This window comes from Ovis aries, chromosome 21, assembly GCF_016772045.2.
Source record: "Ovis aries strain OAR_USU_Benz2616 breed Rambouillet chromosome 21, ARS-UI_Ramb_v3.0, whole genome shotgun sequence".
NCBI classification, from domain to species: Eukaryota; Metazoa; Chordata; class Mammalia; order Artiodactyla; family Bovidae; genus Ovis; species Ovis aries.
Window position 1 is genome coordinate 41,443,543 of NC_056074.1, and position 27,104 is coordinate 41,470,646.

Sequence of the window (27,104 nt, forward strand, 5' to 3'; positions counted from 1 at the left end):
TAGCGAAGCAGGGATGAGAGGCCTGTGCCTCCAGCCCTGAGCTCCAGTTAAATGGCGACCAGAATTGCGTGGGTCTGGGGAGGCCAGACAGAAGGAAACTTGGGACAAGAAGCCCTTCTGGGTTCCACATGCCACAGACTGAGTCTGCGGCTTACTTGTTGTGAGACAAATTCCTTCCCCTCAAGAGCCTCAATTTCCCTATCTGAAGAATGGGCATATTGGTCAAGAAGGTCTCTGAAGGCACCCGCACCCCTACATACCAGTTGTGGGATCTTGGGCAAATTATCTGTCCCCTTTGGACCTCAGTTTCCTCATTCATCAAAGAAGGCTAGGAATTAAACACACTTCATAGGAATTCTCCAGGCCAGAATACTGGAGTGGGTAGCCTTTCCCTTCTCCAGGGGATCTTCCCAACCCAGGGATCAAATCCCGGTCTCCTGCACTGCAGGAGGATTCTTTCTCAGCTGAGCCACATAGGAAGCTCATGAAATGCCACATGTCAAGTGTCTGGCACACAGTGGGTGCTCAGCAAACGTGAGGCCAAGGCTTTGGGTAGAGGGCTTCTGGAGCTCTGAGATCTGGTGTTTGGGATGAAAAGGAGTGGGGGGGGGGTACACTGGGAGGTTTGAAGAGCAAAGCGTCTGTGTCCCCTGCCAAGACATCCCAAAGGGCAGGACGCAGGACCAGGCTTCTGAAATTCCACCTCCTCTGGCACCCACTCCAGGTGCCTCCCCCCGCACCATGAACGCCCCACACCGCAAGCCAGGAACACCAAGTAGAGGCCGTAGCCCTGCGTATTGACGGTGCAGGGAGCAAAGTGGCCACACGAGGGCAGCAGAGACTCGGCCCCGACAGCAGGGAGTTTCCGGCCTCACTGAGGATGGGGGTGGACCGTCAGAAAATGGGGCAGATGGGCCAGGGCCATGGGGGGTCCTTGGAGCAGATGGGGGCCCGAGGGTAGTCACCTGTCTGCTGACCTCACGCTCAGGTCATGTTCTGAATTCATTCAGCCAAGCAACTGTTGTTCCTTCATCTATGTCTTCGGTTTACTCTTTTGAGTCGGCCCACCTTCCTTTCTTTGTCTCTCCCTCGCCTTCACCTGCCTTCCTTTTCCCTGTTTGTCCAGCCAGTCAACTGGACATAACATCCTGAGCCACGGCTAGGTTCCAGCCTGGGGCAGGACTCCCATCTAGAGGACAGAGGTGGGTGGGCCTCCGTCCCTGCCACTGAGGGGCTCAGGGCTCGGCCGGGGGGCGGGAGAGCCTGCCTGGCAATTACATTTGAAGGAAGGACTTCCGCCTCAGGCCAAGGACCTGGGGTCTGCAGGGCAGTGACCCGCTGAGCAGGGTGCTGGAGGACTCTGGGCCTGGGACGGCTGGGGCCTCAAACGGCTGCGTCACCCACAAGCTGGTGGTGAACAGCAGCCACAGAAAACTGTAAAACAGCCAATAGTACGCTGGTCAGGCCAACTGTGACCCCGGGCCACCTCTTCATCCAAAACAACCCCCGAGAAAACAGCACCATCCTGGGCCCGGCAATGTCTGAGATTTGGGGAAATTCCCTGGCAGCAGGGCAGACTCTGGCCAGTGACTAAATCTCCCTCTGGCAGAAGCAGCACAGAGTGAGAGTGAGGCTGGGTTTAACGTCAGGGGACGTGGGTTGAAATCTCGGCTCAGGAGCGTGCTAGCCTGACACAAGCCATTGCCTCTCTCTGAGTTTCAGTTCCCAGATCTGCAGAATGGGGGAATCCGATCCCTCACTCTGCCCAGCTCACAGTCTGAGCACTAGAGGAAGTAATGCATACGAGGTATGATGCTGGGAGAAAGAAAGCCTGGCTCTGCAGTCAGAACCGGGTTCCACTTACAGCCCTGCCTCGTGCTGGCTGTGGATCTTAGACAAGAACTTAAACCTCTTTGGGCCTCAAGTGCCCCATCTGTACAATGGGGCTAACACTCCCAACCTGCTAGGGGACAGAAGGGCCTCCACACGGTTGGCAGTCCATTGATGGGCGCTGTTACTATTAGGAAACGTTCAGTGAAACTCTAAAGCATGACACACACACATCAAGAGTGTCATTAGAGTGATTATCCCCGTAGCAACCAGGGCCAAACACCTCTGCCTGACTCTTAGCTCCCTCCACCCCTAGTCTGGCCCCACCTGCCTCCCAGCCTTGCCACCCAACGCCTGATGACAGCAGTCATCGGGAGCCTAGGGGATGACGAGGCCGACAGCTGATTGCTGGGGGTGGGGTTCCTCCCCACCACTCCTTGGGGCGGAGAGCCCTGATCAGTGGCTACACACCCAGTCCGGTGCCAAGTCACTGCCCAGCCCTTTGGCAGTTTCGAGGAGGAAAGGGCAGCTGACGGGTGGGAGGGGATGTCCTGGGGTGCTCCCTCCATCCAGGTGAGGCTTCATTCGGCCTGCTGACCATGGCCCTGGCTGAGCCTGGAACAGGAGTCAGCGGCCTGGACTCTGCCGCTCAGCAGAGGGGCGGGGACTCTTGTCCTAGCTGCCTCTTTGGGCCACAGTGAAATTTAAGGGGGCTGAGAGTGGTTTTTCACCTCTTGGCTTTGAACTGCGTGAGGAATGATGTCATGACCTGTGTGGGGGGAGGTGAAAAACCCCAAGACTCCCGCCCTCTGTTTCTCTGAGCTTCAGTGAAAACAGTCCATGAACTGGGGGCGGCCTTTGTTCCCTTCTTATAAACACACATTTCAATTCTGGCTGCTGATGGGAGTAGCAGGCCTTCCCAGATGTCACTAGAGGTAAAGAATCTACCTGCCAATCCAGGAGACGACGCAGGTTGGATTCCTGGGTCAGAAAGTTCCCCCGGAGGAGGAAAATGGCAACCCACGCCAGTATTCTTGCCTGAAAAATTCCATAGACAGAGGAGCCTGGCGGGCCACAGTCCATGAGTTCACAAAGAGCTGGACACGATTGAGTGAGTGAGCACACATAACTGGAGTAGGAGGTCAGGTGACAGTGAGTTTCCAGTTCAATTCTGCATTAATTCCTGGCACCCAAAGTGCTCCACTATCCAGGCCCCAGTTAATCCTCAAATTCACCCCCAGGACCAGCTCCCTAATCCAACCTCACCCATCATCAGAGGGAAGAACTGCAGCACCCCTCCCCCCACACTGCAAACAACCCCCACACACACACCTCTATACCTTACACATGCTGTCCCCTCAGTTTGGAACCCTCTTCTCTTCCCCCATCTAACTGTGTTTCACTTTTTCCTCAAGACTCTGGCCGCTCTCTCTAACCACCCCCAGCCTGAGTGCGGGGCCCCTCTTCCTGACTCCCATCCACTGCCTGTCCCTGCTATCGCTGGAGCTCTCATCACACTGATATGTCCCACTTGTCTTCCATTCTAGGCTGTGAGAGACTTTTGTTTTGTTTTGTTTTGTCTGCATCAGGCCTTAGTTGCAGCATGCAGGGTCTTTCGTTGTGGTGCGAGGGGCTTAGTTGCCCCACATGTGGGATCTTAAGTTCCCCACCCAGGGATTGAACTCATATCCCCAGCACTGGAAGGCAGATTCTCAATCACTGAACCACCAGGGAAGTCCTGGGAGAAGCTGGAACTTCTGCAGTTCAGAGTCCCCTAGCCCTTAAGCACAGGCAGTCATCAGTGTTGGTTAAATAGCAAGAATTACACTTGGCATCACTGACCATGTTCCGGACCCTGCTCTAGGCACTTTACAGAAGGAAGGTTCCATCGCTTTCCCCAGGCCATGCCCCAGGCAGAGGGGAGACCCACTGCTAGTGAGAGTTCCTGGTACTGGCTGGGGGAGGGGAGGTCCAGCTGGCAGTGCCCCTGACTCGCCCACAAGGGCCTGCCCGGGTCACCCCCTTCCCACCTGCCCCGGAACACCTGCAGGAGGGCTGTGGGGTGTTCTGTCTCCAGGGAGGTGGGGGGGGGCGAGGAGATGCATATCCATTCATTCACTCATTCATTCATCCACCAAAAGGCACCAGTTCCTGCTCCAGGCCCGCAGAGACTAGGCACTAGGGACCCCGTCCCTGCCCCCCACCAAGCTGGTGGGCCAACAGAGCTGACCCCCACCTCCCTGCTCGGCGAGAAGTGGGCCAGGAGCCTCGTCTGTCCCCGTCCACCGGGTCACTGCCCAACTACAAGTCTCCGCATCAGACCGGGGTGCGCTTCTGAGGGACCTAGGCCAGATCTGAGTCCTCCACTTCCTGCAGCCTGAGGGCCCCACAGAGCAGGGATTCAAGAAGAGTGTGTCTCGGGCCGCCTGGGTCCTGGGCGGTGGGACGGGAGGGGCAGGGCCGCGGAATGCGCCCGGCCGGCCCCTCACCTGGGCCGCCCGCCGCCCGCACTTCCTCCCGCCGCCCCGCCCCTTCCACATTCCTGCCCCGCCGGCCCCGCGGCCGCCGCTCCGCTCGCCCCGGCCCTGCCTCCCTCCCTCCGTCCCTCCGCGCCCCGCGATGAAGGCGGCCCAGGCCTCGGGCGAGGAGGCGCCGGGCGGCGCGCGGTCCGTCAAGGTGGTCCTCGTGGGCGACGGCGGCTGCGGGAAGACGTCGCTGCTGATGGTCTTCGCGGAGGGGGCCTTCCCCGAGGTGAGTGAGGCCTCCCCAGCGCCTCCTGCGCCCCCGAGGAGGGAGGGATGGGCGCCCGTCCTGCCTCCCCGCAGAGCTTGGGGTCCAAGGCAGCTCTCACCGTGCCCCCAGGAGTGAAGGACTCAGTGGCATCGTCTGTAAAGTGCCAAGAACCGGACCTACCCCGAGGAGGTGTCCCGGGGCACTGACTTGGGCAGCCTGGGGTCGTTGTGGGTCCTAAGAGAACCCTCGGTGGCACCCCTTGGCTAAGAGGGACTGAGCACTCTGGGGGGAGCTAGATCTCCTGGTTTCAAATCCTGGCTTCGGGACTCACAGCTGTGTGCCCTGGAGCAGACCCCTTACCCTCTCTGTGCCTGTTTGCTCAACTGCATGATAGGAATAGTGGTGGTGCCCAGCTCTCAGGGTCGCAGCAATGAGTGAGTCCACACAGGTCAGGGGCTGAGCTGCAGCAGGAAGGACCCATTGAAAAGTGGCAAACGTTCTTCCTGGAAGACATCGCACCTTCACCCAGCTCTTGCCCCTACGATGGCTGTCCCATAGGCTCAGCCTTCGAGGGTCAGAACACAGCAACCTCATCAGACAGCTGGGTTGGCACCTCAGTCTCCCCCAGCTGGGCCCACCATGCCTTGCTCAGCCTCTGTGAGCCTCCGATCCCTCACGTGACCTCCCTGGGTGGAGAGACCCAAGGGTGGTGGTGAGGTAGCATTAACGCAAGGCTAAGACACGGCCCCAGGTGGTACCTGGCATGTCGTTGATGCCTGGGCACGTGGACTGTCTTTCCCCCACCAGCATGCCCACCACCTGTCCAGGCGGATTTGTCGGCCCCAGGGCAGGGTGAGACCCACCCACTGTGCGCCCCCTCAGCCCAGTTCCTCTGGAGCCCATGGGTCCCCTTGCAGCACCACCGCCCCCTCCGGTGGATCCCTGCACCCTCCAACCCACGGGGTTGGTGGGAGTTGGATGGGGGAGGCTGGGGAGGCCGGGCCTGCTAACGGAGTCAGCCTTTCTTTCCACTGTGGCAGCATCAAGCCAACTCTTGCTTTGTGGTTTTGGGAGCTGACGTCATGTCCTTTGGCCAGTCACTTTTTTTTTTTTTAAGGTGGGGGGAGGGATGTGTTTCCGGGCCCCCAGATGCTGCCTGTGAGAACCCAAACCCAACAATTATGGCAGAGTTGCAGGGAGCTCCACAGAGAAGCTGGGGGACCTGAGGCCTGGGAAAGGGGCCTGAGAGAGGGGCCTGGATAGGGGTGAGGGGGTGGGGGTACCTCATGGCCACTGTCCTGGGCTCTGAGACATCCTCAAGGGTGAGACCCATCCCGACTGCAGAGGCTGCATTGTGGAAATAGGCGTTCCCAGCTGATGGGAACGAAGTGTGTGTTGAAGGGTGCAGGACACTCTGGGTGGTCAGGGAAAGGGAGCACATGCCTGTCACCAGGGCCAGCCTGCCACCGGTCCTCCCATTTGGGGACCCTCATTCCTGGGGACCCGTCTGCCTCCAGGCACAAGAGAGACGCTTCATTTAAGGAAGCACAAGGTCTGAGAGTGGAAAAGCCCTTCAGTTTATAGCTGGAAAGACAGCGGCCAGAGAGAAGAGTCTGGCCTCGGGGCACAGGGCCCGCCCATGAGAGCCCTGGCCTAGAACCCAGGTCTTCCTGGCCGTGACCAGGACATCCTCTGCAGCCCCCCAGAGCTTTGCGAGCGAGAGCAGCCTCCTCCTGTCCTGGCCTTGGATGCCTCCTCCTGACAGCCCTCCAAGCCCAGGGAGCCAACAGCTAGGAGAATTGGGGTCCCATATGCCAGGCCTGCTGCCTGCAGCGAAGAGTAGGCTGAGATCTGGAGGGCCTCAGGGGTCTGGAGGGCTTCAGTGAGCCTTGTCTGGCTGTGGCCCAACCTTGGGTTCAGGGCTGGAGAGCAGAGAGAAAGCTCCCGAGGCAGGGGGACTCCTAGCTGGGCACCGGCCCCTGACACTTGGGGCAACAACCACAACCACAGGGCCAGAAGCCTAGGGCCCCCACAGCAGGGTCAGGGTGGAGCAGGGCAGGGCACACCAGCTGACCTTCCAGGGCCAGCCGAGATTTTCTGGCCCCCCTGCAGGGACTTTCGTGGGTATGCTTCCCCCAGGAAACTCCTGGGTCTCCTCTCTGGAGCTGTGTCTCCCAGGCTATAATGGTCCATCTGTCTGTCTGTGAGCGCTGTGAGGTCAGACCCAAGCATGAGTCATCTGCCCTGGTCTAGCTGGGCCCAGCCCCGTCTTTCTGCAGGAGGACAGCGCAGATAAGATTAGGTGCTTATTGGTCCTGCAGGCAAAGAGTGACCCTGCCTGGGGGGTTCAAAGAACAAGACAAAAGGTGTCATGGAGTCTTCGGGATGACATTCCAGAGGGGAGAACCCAGTCCCACTCTGTGAATGGGGCTTTCCTGCTCAGCTCTGGTGCCAGGGGCTAGAGTGGGTGACCTCAGCAGAGACAGGTGAAGAGGGTCACAGCCTGGCCCGTGGAGCCTGAGACCTGGCCCCATCCTCAGCCATCTGTCTAGTACGTTGCCATGGGCCAGTCGCTTCCCCTCTCTGGGCCTCAGTGTCTTCAACAGGAAAATGCAGTGAGGGGAACTTCCCTGGTGGTCCAGTGGTTAGAACGCCACGCTGTCACTGTGGGAGATGCAGGTTCAATTCCTGGTCAAGGAACTAAGATCCCACATGCTGAGTGAGGCCAAAAAAGAGAAAATGGGGATAGTACCGACTTTCTAAGGTTACCAGGATCAGAGATGGTGCAGGTAAAGAGCCTCGCAGAGCAGATCCCTCGAGAATGTGGGCAACGGTGTTATCTCCACGGACACTTGCAGAGTCCTGAAGTGCGTCTCCCGAGAACTTCACGGCAGGTCGCGCCTCAGATCAGGGCAGCCCGGCTGGGAGCTCAACAGATGTCAGCACCTCCATGGCAACAGGCTAGGCAGAGGCTGGGGAAGGGGCACCTCCTGGAGGCGTGGCTGCTGCGCCTGGCACCTAGTTTCCTAAGCAGTGCGTGTTGACCTCGCCTGCCGGCCGGCCTTCACTATCACACACAGATACTCACCTCCTTTAAGCAGTGAGGGCGCTGGCCCAAGGTCACACAGTGAGTGCCAGAGCCCGTCCTAATCCAGGTGCATCTCATTCCAAAGCCCATGCTCCTTGGACTTCCCTGGTGGTCCAGTGGTTAAGACTCTGCTCTTCCATCGCAGGAGCCGTGGGTTCGATCCCTTGTTGGGGAACTAAGATCCTACATGCTGTGTGGCACAGCCAAAAAAAAAAAAACGAAACCCAGCGCTCATAGCCACCATGGCACCAAGTCACACTGTTCCCTACCAGGCCTGAGAGGAGGGGCAAGGAGGGGGCAGCCCTAGTCTGAGTAGAGGAAGTGCCAGTGACTGGAGTCCAGGGTGGCTGACCCCAGGGCCATCCTTGATTTCATCCTGCCTGGTTGCCTGCTCTGTGACCCACCTTTCTCCCCACCCTCCCCACTGCCGCTTCCTGAGTGCCCTTGAAGGACGTCGCTGACCCTCTGCTAAGGGACTACCCCTCCCAGTGGCCAGGCCCTGACTCAGGACCAGCACGCAGGCAGCCTTGAAGTCCTCCTGAGTCACGGGCAGGTGGAGGCCCCACCTGGCATGGGAAGAGGGAAAAACAGGGTCCCCCGGGCTATGGCCCCATTGCCCAGCCCTGAGCAAGGGGGTAAGACTTGGTTACCCAAAAGGCAGGGGGCCCAGGGTACCGCTTGGTGCAAAGGGCTTGTGGTATGAAAACCTCCCCCCCTGTTGCTTGGCCCCCCTCTGCACAAGCTCCCCTCTTCGTTCCTGCGCTTGTGTAAAAGCCCCTCCTGCTCCCACTCATCCGGCCTTTGTGGAGAGGGGGCGAGCTCAGGCTTAGTGGGCCTGGGGTAGAGGGGCCCCTGGCCAGGTGACCTCCAGCTGGGGCTGGGCAGGTAAGAGAGACAGAAACAGGAGCATCCTGGTTGGATTATGAGAGGTTGAGAGGCGAAAGAGGGGACCCCCGCCCGAAAACTAGGAGTTGCCCAGAGTAGGCAGTCAGTGCTTATTACTTGTTCCTGAATGTCCAGAATCAGACCCAGAGAAGGTGGTTGTGAATGAATGAATGAAGGGATAAGTGAATGAACAAACGTAGGTTAACGTCAACCTAGGAGGCGGGGACAGCAGGAAGGAAGGCTCGGAAATAGGACAGTCTGGACGAGGACAAAGATAAAAACAGCAATCCTGGCACCTGTAGAATGTTAGTCTGTACCAGGCCCTGGGTTCGGGGCTCCGTGTGAAGCTCCGCATTGAATCCTTACAGCAGCACGCTGTGGTGGGTGCTCTAGGGGCCCACTCTACAGTCTCGGAGGGACCCAGGGAGGTTCAGTGCTTCGGGGCGGGGCGGCACACAACTGCAAAGTGGCCGCAACGCCACCAGCCAGCTCCCTCCCAGAAACCATCCGCTCTGCTGACTGCCAAAGGGGCTGTGCCGTGGGCATTCATGGGCTCTGACCTGGTTGCCAGGACCACCGCCCTTCAGGAGTGCCTGCTTAACCACCCCCAACCCCTTCTTCCTCAGAGCTACACCCCCACGGTATTTGAGCGGCTTGCTGTGAATCTGCAGGTGAAAGGCAAACCCGTCCAGCTCCAAATCTGGGACACGGCAGGTGGGCACAGGGCTGGGGGAGGGGCAGGGTGGGAGGAGGGGCCCTGCCCCCTTTCTTCTGAACCAGGGAGGTCGAGCAGTCTCCAGGGAATGGGTGTCAGCCTGAACCCTCCTCACTGTAGCCCCCTGACCCAGGCCAGCCAACAGGGTCTTGGAGATGAGGCGGAACTCTTGGCTCTCAAGAGGCGGACTGTTTCTGGCCTCCTGAGCATTCCACCCTGGCTTTAGCTCCTATAAGATTGTTTGACCTTAACTTCTGACCTCCAGCCTCCTGACCTTGCCCACAAGAAGGTTCAGAGTCAACTACATCAGAATTCAAAGCTAGGAGACTTCCCTGGCAGGCCAGCAGTTACGACTCTGCCTTCTACTGCAGGAGGCCTGGGTTCGATCCCTGGTCAGGGAACTAAGATCCCACAGGTCAAAAAAAAAAAAGAATTCAAAGTTAAACTCAGGGAATCCCACAGCCCCCTTACCTTGTTGGGCTGTGACATCTTGGCCCAGGTCCCACCTGCCTCTTTCTTCTCATCCCCCAGCTCCCCCAAGCCCAGGGCAAAGCAGGTTTCTGAGTGGGGGCCTCAGAAACCCCCTACTCCTGCCAGAGTAGGGCTCTCTCAGCAAGTGGTCTCACCCAGGCCGGGGCTGGCACATCCCACAGGCCGGCCAGCAGGACACGGCCCCAAGGGGATCATTCATGGGCTGGCCTCCGAAGCACAGAATTAGGCCCTGGTCTAGTTCACCCGCTCAGCTCACACCCTCCCCTGGTCTTGGTTGGGGTGACTTCTCTGATGTTGGGGACGTGCTGACAGTGGGCAGGAGATCTAGAGGGAGTGACCGCCTCCCACCCTACCAGGGCAAGTGGACTATGACCGCCTGCGGCCCCTGTTCTACCCTGATGCCAGCGTCCTGCTCCTCTGCTTTGACGTCACCAGTCCACACAGCTTCGACAACATCTCTAACCGGGTAGGTGGCAGGGGGGTGGAGGTGGGGATGGACAGGGAGGCATGGCCACATAGCCAGGCCACTCCGCTCCACCCCTGCCCTGGACCCAGCTGACTATCAGAACCTGGCAGGCCCTGGATGATGTGTGGTCTAATGTGTTTGGCATAACTGTGGGGAACGGAGATCCAGAGCGGCTTACGTAAGGTCCCACAGGGATCTGGTGGCCGGGTCTGGACGAGGTCTCTGACTCCCAGTCCAGTACTTCCTGCCTGCCCATACCAAGCTCAGAAAGCTGAGGCCTTTCCACCATGACCCTGCCTAAGGATGCAGGGCGGCCCAGAGACCCCTGCTTCTCCCCAGCCCGGGCCTGTCTGAGGTCACAGGAACTGTCAGCCTCCCGCAACGTGACCACTGGCTCCCAGTGGCTGCCCAGGACATCCGCTGATCACAGTAGAGGTCCCCAGGGCTTCTCACAGGTGTTGGGGACGTGGGCCCTGGAGTCCTCTGTTCCAGCCAGCAGGTCCCGCTGCCAGGACCTCCAGGCGTGTGTGAAGGGCATGCTCCAGGGTCCGTCAGAGCACAACCAGTGACAGTGGTAGTAACAATAACCGCAACGATGATGGCAGTGTTTACTTAGGACTTAATACCGGCCAGGTACAGTGCTGGGCACCGACGTATTTACTCAGCTAACCTAGAAATGTTATGGAAGAACTTCCCTGGTGATCTAGTGATGAACACTCTGCACTTCTGCAGAGGGCGCAGGTTCAATCCCTGGTCGGGGAACTTAGATCCTGCATGGCCCACAGTATAACCAAAAAGTGGAAAAAACAAAAACAATTATGGAGCAGATACTATCATTGCCAGATTGGGGCCCTTGCTCCAAGATACACTTCTATTAAAGTGGTAACCCTGAGACTTGAGCCAGCCTTCTCCATGCAGACTGGTATGCATTTGGAAGGTACCTCTATGTGCCAGGACTGTTCTAGGCACCAAGGCTGGGACCAGGGTACTGGCAGAGGGGATGGTGAAAGGTGAGTGGGTACCGAATCTGGAAGGTAGAACCGAACCACTGGGGTTTGCAGACAGATTAGATGTGGGTGGGAGAGAGACATTTGCTCAGAGCACCTGGAAGGTAGACTTGCCATTTCCCAAAACAAGGAGGAGCAGGCTGAGGGCAGGGAGGTGGGCAGTGGAGGCCCCTTGGACTTCCCGGTGGAGGAGCAGGCGGAAGTCTGAGTCTGTGGTTCCTGGGAGGAGACAGGGCTGGGCAGATCCATTTAGGAGCTGCTGGTGGGGAAGAGCTGTGGATTGGGGGCAGGGGGCACCGGGGAGCTGTCACCTGGAGATCTGAGGACAACCAGGAGTGTGGGGCCCTGGGGCACCGTGCCGACCAGCTTTCAGAGGATGGAATGATCGCTGATGCCAGGGCTTAGCTAGGACAAGGTCTGATGAGATGCCCTGTTGGACTTACAAAGCAGAGTCAGAGAGAAGACCCTTGTCAAGGGCAGTTTTGTGGATGAGAGGGTTGTTGGGACCCCACATAGGCCCCATATGCCTCCAGAAGCCAGACAGTTTGATGCCGGTTTTCCCTGAAACTGAGCCGGCATGCGCTGCTGGTTCCAGGCTCCCGGGTTATAGTCCAGACTGAAATAACCCAGCCGTGAGGCCTCGCATTCCAGAGAGCAGCTGGCAGGACAGGAGTGCCCCCTCCGACAGGTCAACAGCTGCTGCAAGCATTTCGTGAGCTGCTTTAGTTTTAGAGCCTCGCTATTTCTTTATAAATTTTGCCCCACTGGGGAGATGGTCCTGGGACCCCTTACCTTGCAGAGGTAGGATTCTAGAGCAGATGGGGACAGGGCTCTGGGCGCTAACCTCTGGGTTCAAATTCTAACACTTCCGGTCTTGTGACCAAGGCCAAGTTACAGAGCCTCTCTGCACCTCAGTGAGTGCATCTGTGCAGTGGGACTGATGATGGAACTGCCTCAGAGATGGGGGGTTCATGTGCTCATTGTGTGTAAAGTCTTAGCCTGGCCTGGAGTACCTTGTCTTCTTAGTGCCAGTGAGTTGTTCCCTTGCTCGGTCGCTCAGTTGTGTCTGACTCTTTGTAGCCCCATGGACTGTAGCCTGCCGGTGTCCTCTGTCCATGGGATTCTCCAGGCAAGAATACTGGAGTGGGTTCCTTCTTCAGGGGATCTTCCCCGACCTAGGGATTGAACCCGTGTCTCCTGCATCGGCACTGCATGACCACTAGCGCCAAGAGTACTCCCTAAGCTGGCTGTGCTAAGTATCCGCCAAGAATACTCCCTAAACTGGCTGTGCTAAGTATCCGCCAAGAATGCTCCCTAAGCTGGCTGTGCTAAGTATCACTGTCAAAGTCTACCTGGAGTTCAGGACAGCGGCCCACTCCCCTGATGGCTCCCACACGTGCCCTCACCACCCCTCTCCCCGCAGTGGTACCCAGAGGTGAATCACTTCTGCAAGGAGGTGCCCATCGTCGTCGTGGGCTGCAAGACCGACCTGCGCAAGGACAAGTCGCTGGTGAAGAAGCTGCGGAAAAACGGGTTGGAACCTGTGACCTACCACAGGGTAGGAGACGCAGCCTAGGGTAGGGTAGGGTAGGGGGCAGGAGAGGGCACCCCTGGGATGATGCCACTCCAGCCCAGCCTCTCAGCACACACAGGATGTGGAGCAGGGTTGGGGGTGTTTTGGAAGCAGCCGTGGTCAAGAGCTGCCAGGCTTGGAAGTTTCCAGTGAGGATGGAGAGCGAGTGGAGTGCACATCAGGTCCTGCCCCCCAACTTCGCAGCCGGGGGGACCCCCCCAGCTCTTTAGTCTGCAGGCCCCTCTCTGTGGCACGCCTGGGTCAGGCTGGGAAGGCAATTAGTTGGTACCTGGAGAGGCAGAGTCCCAGCCGAGAACTGAGATGGGAAACTGGATGAACCCATCAGGGTGATTGGTCAGGCCAGGGGGCAGGAGCTGTGGGCGCCCTAGGAGAGCACGCCTACGACATGCCTGGTCGGGGAGGGGGCGGCTGGACGGGAGGCCCCCAGCAGCGGCCAGCTGACGGCAGCCCTGTTGTGCTCTCTACTAGGGCCAGGAGATGGCGCGGGCCGTGGGCGCCGTGGCCTACCTCGAATGCTCGGCTCTGCTCCAGGAGAACGTCCATGCCGTCTTCCAGGAGGCAGCCGAGGTGGCCCTCAGCAGCCGCGGTCGCAACTTCTGGAGGCGGATCACCCGGAGCTTTTGTGTGGTGACCTGAGGGCCTGGGGCCCTCCCCGCCCGACTGCCCTCGCAGCACAGGAAGGAGCTGGTTGCTGACCTTCTGCCTAGCTGGCTGGGCTGGACCCAGTCCCCAGGCTGTGACCACCGAACTGTACCTCAAACAGATGGGCACCCCCGAGGCCAGCCCCCCCCAACCCTGGGGCTTGGATCCTGGAATTGCAGCGAAACCCCTCTGAGGCCTGAGGAAGGGGGGTCCCAGGCTCACCAGTCCTATGGAGGGCTGGTCCTGGAGACCTCTGACTCGCTCCCATCTCCCAGCCCTGGACCACACACCCTGGAGTGGCCTGTGTGCCCTGGCGCCACCTTGTGGCTCTTCTTAGGGCTGTACCCACCCCACTCACCCACTCCTTCACCCTGCCTGTCCCAGTGGTAAACGGTTTAAGATGATAACACTTGTCTGTGGCCTCTTGCTTTGAAATGCCTTTACACACTGTTGCATGTGGGGGATAAAAGCACACCCTGTGTGGGCACTGGGTCCAGTATAACCACCTGGATCCAAACCAGGCTGTCACTTTCGGACCCTTGGGCAAGGTACCTGGGCCTCTTGCCTGTGAAAGAGGCGGGTACCTGGCACACAGAGGGTGGTCACACAAGGCTCACAAGTATCGCTTTTATTTATGATAAATACAGTAGATAATATTCCATGGGTGTAGTACAGTCTATAATATTGTACAGAGTTCTCCAGAGAAACAACCGATAGGATATATATTCAGAGGGTGATTTAAAGGAATCGGCTTAAAAACACAATTTTGGCATGCCACAGGGCAGCTGAGCCCATGTACCGCAACTACTGAAGCCCACTCACCGTAGAGCCTGTGCCCCGCAACAAGACACGTCACCACAGTGAGAAGCCCCCTGCTTACCACAACTAAAGAAAGCCTGTACACAGCAGTGAAGACCCAGCACAGCCAAAAATAAATAATTATTAAAAAGTAAAAAAAAAAAAAAAAAAATTAAAAAAAAAAAAAAACACAATTTTGAGGATTGACAAGTCCGAAACCTTTAGAACAGGTTGGAGGTCGATGTTGCTGTCCTGAGTCTGAGTTCTGAAGGGCAGCAGGCTGGAAATTTCAGGCAGGGTTTCTGTGTTGCTGACCTGAGGCAGAATTCCTTCTTCCTTGGGAAACCTCAGTCTCTTCTCTTAAGACCTTCTAAGACCTTCGACTGTTGTGTGTGGTCCACCCACACAGAACCAGCCACTAACACCCACCAGCTCGGTTTCATTAGAAACAGCTCCAGAGGTGGGACTGCTTCCTCCAGGTGAGGGCTCCTGGCTCAGGTTACAGAGGGATCTGCTCCGAAAACCCCACCTGGATTACAGGCTCCACTCCAGGGTCTTAATATAAGCTGCTCAGGGGTGGGAAACAACTGTTCCTGGACTAGATTTCTAGCCTGGTTGCTCCTCCCCCAAGCCCACCCCATGCCCAGAATGTTCTTTCTCTTCTCCCTTTCCTGCCTTCCCCAACCCAGTGAGCCAAGCTCAGCTCACACATTTCTAATTTGCCGAAATGTGAGCCCCTAGAACCCTTGATAGTTATTTTGCAAAGAAGCTTGCCACACTGAGTTCTTGCACCAGACCTGGGCATCCCTGAAGAAGGCTGGCTGTCTCCCTTGTCCCTTTGCTGGGGATGTGGCTTGGCCCCTTGGCATTGTGGACAGGCAGAGTGCTCTATCTCTGGAGTCAGTCGCAGATCTGGGTTCGAATCCTAGTCCCATCGTTTTCTAGAGCCAGGTGACTTCATGAGCGTGACACTTCTCCAGCCTTAACAATTCCATCTGGCAACCAGAGATCATCCTGCCCACCCTAGAGGGTTGCTGTGAAGGTGAAGTGGCAAAATGCTTGTCAGGTGCCTAGCACATGCCAGGAAATAAAGGAGGAGCACGGGAGCCATGGACTGGATTGCATGGAGTAGAGCTGGGCTGCCCAGTATATTCTTTACGGGAGGGCAAGACACGGAACAAGACATCTGGATCAAGCTCCCTCCCTGGGATAACCAGAGGCTCCATCATCTATGCCTTCAACAGCCTGGTGTCCAGGGAGCTCTATGAGGTACCCAACACCATGACAAGAACTACGGGTGTAACAGGGAACCCACAGTTTGTGCCCTTAAAGCCAAGTCTGTGTGTAATGCCACAGAGGATGGGATCTTAACACCAGCATGCAGGGGTGGTTGGGAAGCTACCGAGAGAGAAGGCACTTCCCTGGAAAGAGAGACTGCCCAGGGAGCATGAGGGCAGTGAGTGCCTCGTGGTCCCTCGAGAGTCCATCAGATGCTGTGTGGAGTTTTACAAGGCAGACAAGAGACTCAGGACAAAGAGGCTGAGAGTATTAACACGAAGGTGATGGACTGATGGGCTTGGTCCTGGAGAGTCAACCTTCTCACCTGATAAATAAGAAGAATAGATTCTGCCTTGTTGGGACGTCCTTGGTGGCCCAGTGGATAAGACTCAGAGCTCACAATGCAGGGGCCTGGGTTCAATCTCTGGTCAGGAGAATAGACCCCTCATGCCACAACTAGTGTAGAGATTCACTCTGAGCAACAACGAACACCCAGCACAGTCAAAACCTAATAAATTTTTTTAAAATGTTTTAAATAATCAATGTTGGGACTTCCCTGGCAGTCCAGTGGTTAGGACTCGGCACTTTCACTGCTGTGGTCCCGGCTGTGACCCCTCGTCAGAGGATGAAGATCTCGCATGTTGCTCAGTGCACCCAGAAAAAAAATTTTTAATGTCCACTTGATGAGGTTAACAAGGCTCCGTTTTGGGGTTAATGTTTTTGATGTCCATGTGTAGAGTCTTCTCTTGTGTTGTTGGAAGAGGGTGTTTACTATGACCAGTGCATTTTCTTGTCAAAACTCTATTAGCCTTTACCCTGCTTCATTCCGCATTCCAAGGCCAAATTTGCCTGTTACTCCAGGTCTTTCTTGACTTCCTACTTTTGCATTCCAGTCCCCTATAATGAAAAGGACATCTTTTTTTGGTGTTAGTTCTAAAAGGTCTTGTAGGTCTTCATAGAACCGTTCAACTTCAGCTTCTTCAGTGTTACTGGTTGGGGCATAGACTTGGATTACTGTGATATTGAGTGGTTTGCCTTGGAGACGAACAGAGATCATTCTGTCGTTTTTGAGATTGCATCCAAGTACTGCATTTTGGACTCTTTTGTTGACCATGATGGCTACTCCATTTCTTCTAAGGGATTCCTGCCCACAGTAGTAGATATAATGGTCATCTGAGTTAAATTCACCCACTCCAGTCCATTTTAATTCACTGATTCCTAGAATGTCAACGTTCATTCTTGCCATCTCTTGTTTGACCACTTCCAATTTGCCTTGATTCATGGGAGAAATATCAATAACCTCAGATATGCAGATGACACCACCCTTATCGCAGAAAGTGAAGAGGAACTAAAAGCCTCCTGATGAAAGTGAAAGTGGAGAGTGAAAAAGTTGGCTTAAAGCTCAACATTCAGAATATGAAGATCATGGCATCTGGTCCCATCACTTCATGGCAAATAGATGGGGAAACAGTGGAAACAGTGTCAGGCTTTATTTTGGGGGGCTCCAAAATCACTGCAGATGGTGACTGCAGCCATGAAATTAAAAGATGCTTACTCCTTGGAAGAAAAGTTATGACCAACCTAGATAGCATATTGAAAAACAGAGACATTACTTTGCCGACTAAGGTCCATCTAGTCAAGGCTATGGTTTTTCTAGTAGTCATGTATGGATGTGAGAGTTGGACTGTGAAGAAGGCTGAATGCTGAAGAATTGATGCTTTTGAACTGTGGTGTTGGAGAAGACTCTTGAGAGTCCCTTGGACTGCAAGGAGATCCAACCAGTCCATTCTGAAGGAGATCAGCCCTGGGATTTCTTTGGAAGGAATGATGCTAAAGCTGAAACTCCAGTACTTTGGCCACCTCATGTGAAGAGTTGACTCATTGGAAAAGACTCTGATGCTGGGAGGGATTAGGGGCAGGAGGAGAAGGGGACGACAGAGAATGAGATGGCTGGATGGCATCACTGACTCGATGGCCGTGAGTCTGAGTGAACTCCGGGAGTTGGTGATGGACAGGGAGGCCTGGCGTGCTGTGGTTCATGGGGTCGCAAAGAGTTGGACACGACTGAGTGACTGAACTAAACTGAACTGAACTGAACTAAGTCACTTCAGTTCAGTTCAGTTGCTCAGTCGCTTCAGTCATGTCCAAATCTCTTCAACCCCATGGACCGTAAGCCCACCAGGCTCCTCTGCCCATGGGGATTCTCCAGGCGCAAATACTGGAGTGGGTTGCCATGCCCTCCTCCAGGGGATCTTCCCCACCCAAGGATCTTCCCCACCCACGTCTCTTGTCTCCTTCCTTGGCAGGCAGGTTCTTTACCACTAGCACCACCTGGGAAGCCCTCAAGATCCTAAGCCTGCAACTAAGCCTGCACCCTGCTGAGAAAGCCCCAAGAAGCCCTCCCGCGGCAACAAAGACCCAGTGACAGCCAAGAAACTTCAAAAAAATTAAAAACAAACACCAGCGCCTCACATAGAGGAAGCACTGAAGAAATTTATGATGAGTGAATGGACCGATGCCGCGAAGCAATGCCCCACTTTGGGACCTCAGCTGCTCCTGCCTGGACCTCTCCCGTCTCCCAGCCTCCAGGCTCTCAGCCTCCTTCATCCTCCTCACCACCAGACACCTTCCAAAACACGGATCTAGTCACTTGAGCCTTCTGCAGCCCCCTGCCCAGAGGAGGTCTAACTTCCCAGGTGGGGACGTGGGAGGTCTCTTGCACCCGACTGAAGCCGACCCTCCCCACCTTACGCCTAGCACACCTGACGCTCCAGCCGCACCCCGATAGCTGATAGCTGGCCCAGGCTCAAAGTCTCCTGCTGGAGCGCTCTCCCCACCTTGGCCTGCCCTCCTTCCCGGTCACTGCTTGTTCCAAGCCCCACTCTACCCCCAGATCCTTCAGAGTCCAGCTCAGAGGCCACCTTCTGCAGCACTGGTGGACCTGCTGGCTTCCTGGCTCCCGCTTGACCGCACTCAAGCAAACCCGCCTGCACACCAGAGCATGTGTTGTCTGTGTGTGAGCCCCTGGGTGAAGGAACTGGGTCTTCGTTCCCCGTGCAGTGGGAGAGGCCGGATTGGATGCCTTAGGATCCCACAGTTGGTGGCGGGACCAGGCAGGGTGCCCGGGAGGGTGGAGGCGGGAGCAGGACCCAGTTGGGCAGCTGCAGACACCCAGACACGAGGAACAAGCCACCACAAGTCAAGGCCAGGGGACTTCTGGGCTGGGAAGCTGTGGCTGCTGGGAAGGTGGACCACGGGGAGGGTGGGGATGCTGAGAGCAAGGGAAGAATGCAGGCCTCACCCTCGACCCGAGACACCTGCGTGGCTGCCAGAGGTGGGAACCACTGGGCGGCAGGTTTCTAGCTTCAGCCTGCGAGCCATCCCAGGGGTCCCGGGGTGGGGCAGGGTGCGGGGCATCCCTGGAGCCGGGGTTGTTGTTGTGGGTTGTCTGCCTCTTTCTCCCCCTCACCCATCAAGCCGGGCTTTCAATTCCTCCCAACGTGCCTGGCAGGGTGGGCGCGGCCAGACGAGTGGGAGCCTGGGGAAGGCGCAGCCCGGAGGCCAGCTGGGGCCAGGAGCCACAGACAAGCAAGTGTCTTCATTTTTCTACCCCGCCTCCACCCAGCCTTGGGGGTGTCTGCCAGGAAGGTGAGGGGAAGGGGTGGGGACCCCAAGTCATATTCCCCAGGAGGGGCCACTCCCTGGCATCCTCGGGCAGCGAGGGTGGGGCACACTGTCTCTGAGTCATGTAGCTTTACTCTCCGCTCCCCCACAAGACACCCCCGGGGCCCCACATCTGGGCGTGGGAGGGGGTTGGTGGCTGGCAGATCAGCCACTTCAGGCCACCCTCTTTGCTCTCTCCTGCTTCCTGCTCTTGGGGGCCCCTCCTTTGGAGGATCAAAAACTCACAGTTCCCCGGGAGTCACCCCGAAGCCACTAGCTAGGGCTCCAAAAGAGCCTGAGACCAGACAGAAGGGCAGAGAGGTCCAAAGCAGAGTGGAAGAACTGATCACCCACCCTACATTCCTGGGCTTGATCTCCAAGCTCCATGCTTCTGATAAATCAGATAAGTCAGATTGTGGAAAGCCAGGGATTTCCCTGGTTTCCAATTCTGATTCTGCTGTTTACCAGTTCTGTGACCTTGGAGAAGTCACCAGGGCTCTCTCTGTGTCAGCTTCCTTATCTGTAAAAGGAGTTTATGCAAACTCCGGGAGATAGTGAAGGACAGGGACACCGGGCATCTGCAGTCCATGGGGTCACAAAGAGTCAGACACGACTGGACAATTGAACAACAGAGGAGGGCAGAGGAGGAGGACCTCCCTCCGGGAGGTAGATCATACGAGTTAATGCAGCTGTTGCCTACCCACTCAGTGGTCAGTGTTAACTGCTAACTAGAGGGCTTGGTGGCACTCATGGTAAAGAATCTGCCTGCCAGTGCAGGAGACACGACAGACATGGGTTCAGCCCCTGGGTTGGGAAGATCCCCTGGAGAAAGAAAGGAAACCGCACTCCACCCCCATGGACAGAGGAGCCTGGTGGGCTACCATCCATGATGTAGCGAAGAGTCGGACACAACTGAAGCGACTTAGCACGCACGCATGGGGGTCATTTGCTATACAACACTGTTGCAGAGGCTGTAAAGCAGGAGCAAGCATGGAAGTGTTAGATGGGTGTCTGTCCCCTCTTCTCAGTGTGACCCCAGGCCTGAGAGGGATCCCGATGCCAAGGACGGGCAGCCTCAGAGGGGAGTGGACGTGGTGTGCGCGGCAGATGGCTCTCGGCAGGGCAGGCTGGACACTCGGAGGGGAGCCACGAAGGTGGGTTAGAATTTCCTCCTCGGCTCACGTTTGCTGAGGGGACACTGAGCCTGGTCCAGGACTGAGGGCAGGGCACACAGTCCATGTGTTGGATTGTCGTTGTTCAGTTGCAAGACATGCCCCACTCTTTGCGACCTGTGGCACACCAGGCTTCCCTGTCCTTCACTATCTCACAGAATTGGCTCGAACTTATGTCTATTGAGTAGTCTGTGATGCCATCCATCCAACCATCTCATCCTCTGCCACCCCTTTCTCCTGCCCTCAATCTTTCCCAGCATCACGGTCTTCTCCAATGAGTCAGCTCTTCACATCAGGTGCCCAAAGTACTGGAGCTTCAGTCCTTCCAATGAATATTCAGGGCTGATTTCCTTTAGGATTGACTGGTTTGATCTCCTTGTTGTCCAAGGGACTCTCAAGAGTCTTCTCTAGCACCACAATACTAAAGCATCAATTCTTTGGCGCTCAGCCTTCCATATGGTCCAACTCTCACATCCATACGTTACTGGAAAAACCATAGTTTTGACTCTATGGACCTTTGTCAGCAAACGGATGTCTCTGCTTTTGAATACGCTGTCTAGGTTTGTCATAGCTTTTCTGTATTAGGAAGTATTGGTTGTCTAACACGTGCAGCCCTGTTTCAGCCATTGCACACCAAGAGGAGGGTGGGGGAGTGAGAGGGATACGGGAGCTCTAGTGTGGACAAAAGCAGCAGGGGAGGGGAGGGTCTCAAGTTCGCCAAGCAGCCTGCTCCTGCCATTCAGATAAACAGGAAGGGAGCTGGGGATTCCAGGGTGGGGGTGGGGCATTAACGAGCGAAAGACACTAGAGCTCACCTCTTGCACCCACGCCTCTGCCGCACCGTTGTTCTGGAACTCCTGCTCCTGTCTGCCCACCAGATCAGCATCACAGAGTCCTGTCTGGCCAGGCACTGTACGTGACATACCGCACGTCCTCCCCCGGTCAGCACTTCCAAGCCCACGCTTTGCAGCTGAGGAAACAGTTTCAGGAAGTTGGAGAGAGGGACCCACAGCAGTGAGTGGCAGAGCTGGGGACTTGGACACGGGGCAGGATAGAACGGGAACTCCCAGCCCTGGCTCCTGACCACCCCTTGGGCACCGGCCAGGCAGCTGGACCTCGACCAGCAGAGGGCAGCAGGGCTCAAGGAGAGGGGACGTCCCCAGCTCCAGGAGGCTGGTCTGCAGGGCAGGCAAGGTGCAGAGAGCTATCTTTTCATCTGCTCCTGCCTCAGGACATACCGCTCCCTCCAGCCGCCGCCCACCAAGCAGGGCAGATCCTAACATTTCAGTGAAGAAAAGATAAGCTCAGACAGGCCATGTGACTTGAGCACTTGGCCAGTCTGAGCAGAATTAGAATTAAAGTGATGCTATCTGGAGTCTCATGGTTCTAGGGTCAGAACCTAAGATTCAAATCCCGATCCTACTCACAAGATTATAGTTGAGTGCGTGGGCTGGAGTGAGATCAAAGCAACATGGGGACACGTAACCCAGCCTCATTTAATCTCTTCTGTGATACCCCTGGGGAGGTGGCTTGGAACTGAGGGGTCTCCTCTCTGCCCTCCTCACCCCTGATCCCAACCCAGAATTTATAGTTCAGAGATGATTAAAATACTAAGAATGTTAGGACTTCCCTGTTGGTACAGTGACTAAGACTCCACACTCCCAAAGCAGGGAGACCAGGTTTGATCCTCTGGTCAGAGAAGTAGATCCCTCATGCTGAAATGAAGATGGAAGATCTGGCATTCTGCAACCAAGATCCAGAGCAACCAAATCAATCAATAAATATATTTTTAAAATCCTTAAGAATGTCAAGGTATCACAAGGGAGTGCTGCCAGAAAGTAAGGTGCTGTGAGTCAGTAGGTGGAGGTGCGCCCTCCCCACCGCTGCAGTCAGAACCAGGCTGGGGGGCTGGCCCGAGGAGGAGGGAAGGGGAGGATCCAGAGGACCCTGAGGTCCTTCCTGCTGGAGAACCAGCCCAAAAGGAGACCCAGACCCTGTGAGGGGGGTAGGACAGTGCTGAGGAAAGACAGTGCAGTTGCTGACTGTCTTCTTCCTGACCTCCTCCTAGCTGAAGGTGCTAAGTCATGTGAAGGACTGGTTCAAAACTGGGAAATGAGTACATCAAGGCTGTATATTGTCACCCTGCTTATTTAACTTATATGCAGGGTACACCATGCAAAATGCCAAGCTGGATGAATCACAAGCTGGAATCAAGATTTCGGGGGAAAATATCAACAACCTCAGATAAGCAGATGCTACCACTCTAAAGGCAGAAAGTGAAGAGGAACCAAAGAGCCTCTTGATGAAAGTGAAAGAGGAGTGTGAACAAGCTGGCTTAAAACTCAAAAATCAGAAAACTAAGATCATGGCATCCAGTTCCATCACTTCACAGCAAATAGAAGGGGAAGAAATGGAAGCAGTGACAGATTTAATTTTCCTGGGCTCCAAAATCACTGCGAACAGTGACTGCAGCCACATAATTAAACATTTGCTCCTTGAAAGAAAAGCTATGGCAAACCTAGACAGCATATTAAAAAACAGAGACATCATTTTGCCAATCAAAGTCTGTATAGTCAAAACCATAGCTTTTCCAGTAGGCATGTATGGATGTGAGAGTTGGACCGTAAAAAAGGCTGAGGGCTGAAAAATTGATGCTTTTGAACTGTGGTGTTGGAGAAGACTCTTGAGAGTCCCTTGGACAGCAAAGAGATCAAACCAGTCAATCCTAAAGGAAATCAACCCTGAATATTCATTGGAAGGACTGATACTGAAACTGAAGCTCCAATACTTTGGCCACCTGATGTGGCCAAGAGCCAACTCATTAGAAAATACCCTGATGCTAGGAAAGATTGAAGGCAGGAGGAGAAGGGGAAGACAGAGGATGAGATGGTTGGATGGCATCACTGGCTCAATGGACATGAGTTTGAGCAAGCTCAAAGAGATGGTGAAGGACAGGGAAGCCTGGCGTGCTGCAGTCCATGGGGTCGCAAAGAGTTGGACATGACTGATCGACTGAACAACAGTTAATCAATCAAGGGCTCTGAACCACTCCCCACACACCCATGCACACACCCCAGTGTGCTAATAAGGAAGAGAAGCTAGGACACCTGCCCAAGGTCACGCAGTGCCAACAGGACACAGGTCTTCCTGAAGGACTGGGGTGACTCCTCAAACTGAAGCTCCGTTCCATCAAAGTGCTAGCGAGGTTTTTATTCAGAATTAAAGGGGATCCAGGAATCAGTAAATGAACTCTTTCTGGATTCTTCCATGACACTCTTGGTTTCAGATACATTAATTCATTGTCAGATCAAGATCAGCAAGCAATGACTAACTGAATAGGTGGTGCCTGGGCTTCCTCTTCTGTGAAGGGGCAATGGTAATGCCATTGCTGGCTCACAGGTTGGAAGAGGTCATAACTCCCAACCTAGTGAGTGTCCAGCAGATGAGAGCCCAGTGGGTGTGATTAGTGACGTCATTATTGGCATCTTGCAGGCCAGAGCCAGCCCAGAGGACAGCTCTGCTGCAGAGGTTATGATACTGTGGAGGGCCCTCTGGGGCTCCTGGGCACAGGACCTTCTGGTGTCCCCCATGTCTTTGATTATAGGGAACAGCCTTCATTCAGCCTCCATGACCTTCCCTGAGTTCTGATGGGCAGATTCAAGCAGTTGTTAATCAGGGGAGGGAGGGAATGGGAGCGGGGGGGGGGGGGGGGAAACAGTCAAGAGCAGCCTTGGGGTAAGATCTTGTTTCCCCATCAAAGGATACACACAACAATGTCTTTGAGCTGTTTTGCAGATACTGAAACCCCCTCCAGGTATGTGTGTGCTCAGTCAAATTCAAGTCTTATCAACCCCAAGGACTGTAGCCCACAAGGCTCTTCTGTCCTTGAAATTTTTCAGGCAAGAATAATGAAGTAGGTTCCCATTCCCCACTCCAGGGGAATCATCCCAACCCAGGGATCAAACCTGCATTTCTTATATCTCCTGCATTGGCAGGCAGATTCTTCACCACTGTGCCACCTGGGAAGCCCTCATACTACACTTGATCTTAGCCAAAAGGTCAAGAAGGGATGGGAGAAGTTAACGATTAATGATGGTATACTGCCCACAAGTATGTAGATGACTCCACCCTTAAGGCAGGAAGGGAAGAGGAACTAAAAAGCCTCTTGATGAAAGTGAAAGAGGAAAGCGAAAAAGCTGGCTTAAAACTCAACATTTGAAAAATGAAGATCACGGCATCCGGTCCCATCACTTCATGGCAAATAGATGGGGAAACAATGGAAATAGTGAAAGACTTCATTTTCTTGGGCTCCAAAATCACTGCAGATGGTGACTGCAGCCATGAAATTAAAAGACGCTTGTTCCTTGGAAGAAAAGCTATAATCAACCTAGACAGCATATTAAAAAGCAGAGACATTACTTTGCTGACAAAGTCCATCTAGTCAAAGCTATGTTTTTCTCAGTAATCATGTATGGATTTGAGAGTTGGACCATAAAGAAAGCTGAGTGCCAAAGAACTGATGCTTTTGAACTGTGGTGTTAGAGAAGACCCTTGAGAGTCCCTTGGACTGCAGGGAGGTACAACCTGTCAATCCTAAAGAAAATCAGTCCTGAATATTCATTGGAAGGACTGATGCTCAAACTAAAGCTCCAATACTTTGGCCACCTGATGCGAAGAACTGACTCATTGGAAAAGACCCTGATGCTGGGAAGGATTGAAGGCAGGAGGAGAAGGGGATGACAGAGGATGAGATGGTTGGATGGCATCACTGATTCAATGGACATGAGTTTGAGCAAGCTCCGGGAGTCGGTAAATGACAGGGAAGCCTGGCGTGCTGCTGTCCATGGGATTCCAAAGAGTCGGACATGACTGAGCAACTGAACTAACTGCCCACAAGGATGTAGACCCTCGACCAATTGGATCTGAAGATTGATAATGCAGACTCCTGCTGACCTCACCACCAACCCATCAGAAGAGTGTAGCTGATCACACCCTCTTAGAACAATTTCTATAAAACTTGTCACTATCTTCCCCAAGTGGGGACATTTAGTTTAAAGGGCATGAGCCCACCATGTCCCCCTTTGCCTGGCAATGCAATAAAGTTATCCTTTTCTACTTCACCCAAAACCCTGTCCCTGAGATTTGATTCAGCACGGGTGCACAGAGAAGCTGAGCTTGCAGCATCACTTAACACCAGCTACTGCGGGGTCTTTGGGAGTGGGAGTTCCGCTCCATGTCTCCCACCACTCCAGTCACCCAGGACTGTTTAGGGCTCACCTTGAGCACCCCCTTTGGGGGGACCACTCTCTACCAGCTCCCAGTGCTCCCAACAACCCTAATGGCTCAGAGAGTAAAGAATTTGTCTGCAATGTGGGAGCCCTGGGTTCGATCGCTGGGTTGGGAAGATCCCCTGGAGAAGGGAATGACAAACCGCTCCAGTATTCTTGCCTAAAGAATTCTGTATTGGGGCTTCCTGGTGGCTCAAATGATAATTTGCCTGCAATGCAGTAGCTCTGTGTTCGAAGATCACAGGTTTGGAAGATCCCTGGAGAAGGGAATGGCTACCCACTGCAGTATTCCAGCCTGGAGAATTCCATGGACAGAGGTTGCAGAGTCAGACAGGACTGAGCAAACTTCACTTTCACTTTTCAAGGGTACTCTTAACAGAGAAGTGAGAAATGCAAAGCTCCTTGAGATTCAAATCTCCAGGAATTCCATGATCTCAACCGCTGCAACACACCAACCCCCTTTCTGCCCCCAGCAGCCTTCCTGGGGCTCTCCGGTCCCATTGAGGCCCCGCCTCGTAACATCTGAGCTCTGCTGCCAAGTTCAGGGCTCACTGCCCAACAGAGGAAGCCCTCGGGGGTGGGGCAGGGAGGGGGACGGGGGCCGCAAAGCAGATGCACCACGGAAAAAAAGGAAAGGAAGGAAGGAGGGAAGGAAGGGAGGGAGGGGAGAGAGAACGAACAATTTGGGAAATAATTTTATTTTTATAACAAAAATTAATGAAAGCACTTTGCCTCCATGATCTTCCTTCCCTAACCTAATCATGAGAAAAAACCCCAGTGGACAGATATTTCAGAAGCTGAGAGGTCGTCCTCAAAACTGCCAAGGTCATCAAAAATGAGGAAACTCTGAGAAACTGCAGCACAGAGGAGCCCAAGGAGATAGGAAAACCAAGAATTCCCTGGCAGTCCAGTGGTTAGGTCTCTGCACTTTTACTGCCAAGGACCCAGGTTCAGTCCCTGGTCGGGGAACTAAGGTCCCATAAATTGCAAAGTGCACAGCGTGGCCAAAAAAAAAAAAAAAAAGCCAAACGTGTGGTGTCCTGGATGAGACCCTGGGATAGAAAAGATAAAAAGAAAAGATAAAAACTGATATATTAGGTATTGCTGCTGCTGCTGCTAAATTGCTTCAGTCGTGTCCAACTCTGTGCGACCCCATAGACAGCAGCCCACCAGGCTCCCCCGTCCCTGGGATTCTCCAGGCAAGAACACTGGAGTGGGTTGCCATTTCCTTCTCCAGTGCAGGAAAGTGAAAAGTGAAAGTGAAGTCGCTCAGTCGTGTCCGACTCTTAGTGACCCCATGGACTGCAGCCCACCAGGCTCCTCCGATCATGGGATTTTCCAGGCAAGAGTACTGGAGTTGGGTGCCATTGCCTTCTCCTATATTAGGTATTAGATATTAGGTAAAACTAAGGAAATCTGCTAATGTATCAGTGTTGGTTCATTACTGATGAAC

General features: G+C 54.8%; 1 protein-coding gene across 1 annotated transcript; it reads left to right on the top strand.

Annotated features, from left to right (window-relative positions):
• The first annotated feature begins 4,366 nt into the window (after positions 1–4,366).
• Positions 4,367–13,859, top strand: RHOD (ras homolog family member D). The gene is made up of 5 exons (XM_027959605.2): positions 4,367–4,581; positions 9,163–9,250; positions 10,100–10,209; positions 12,640–12,774; positions 13,279–13,859. Exons 1-5 carry the CDS (start codon positions 4,450–4,452, stop codon positions 13,444–13,446), a joined length of 633 nt encoding a protein of 210 aa, XP_027815406.1. The 5' UTR covers positions 4,367–4,449; the 3' UTR covers positions 13,447–13,859.
• Positions 13,860–27,104: the final 13,245 nt, after the last annotated feature.

Excerpts from the sequence above, each read along its gene's own strand:
- RHOD (XM_027959605.2), top strand. The coding sequence starts at position 4,450 with ATGAAGGCGGCCCAGGCCTCGGGCGAGGAGGCGCCGGGCGGCGCGCGG. Across the intron at positions 4,582-9,162 it reads CGGAGGGGGCCTTCCCCGAG|AGCTACACCCCCACGGTATT; the intron begins GTGAGTGAGGCC and ends CTTCTTCCTCAG. Across the intron at positions 12,775-13,278 it reads AACCTGTGACCTACCACAGG|GGCCAGGAGATGGCGCGGGC; the intron begins GTAGGAGACGCA and ends GCTCTCTACTAG.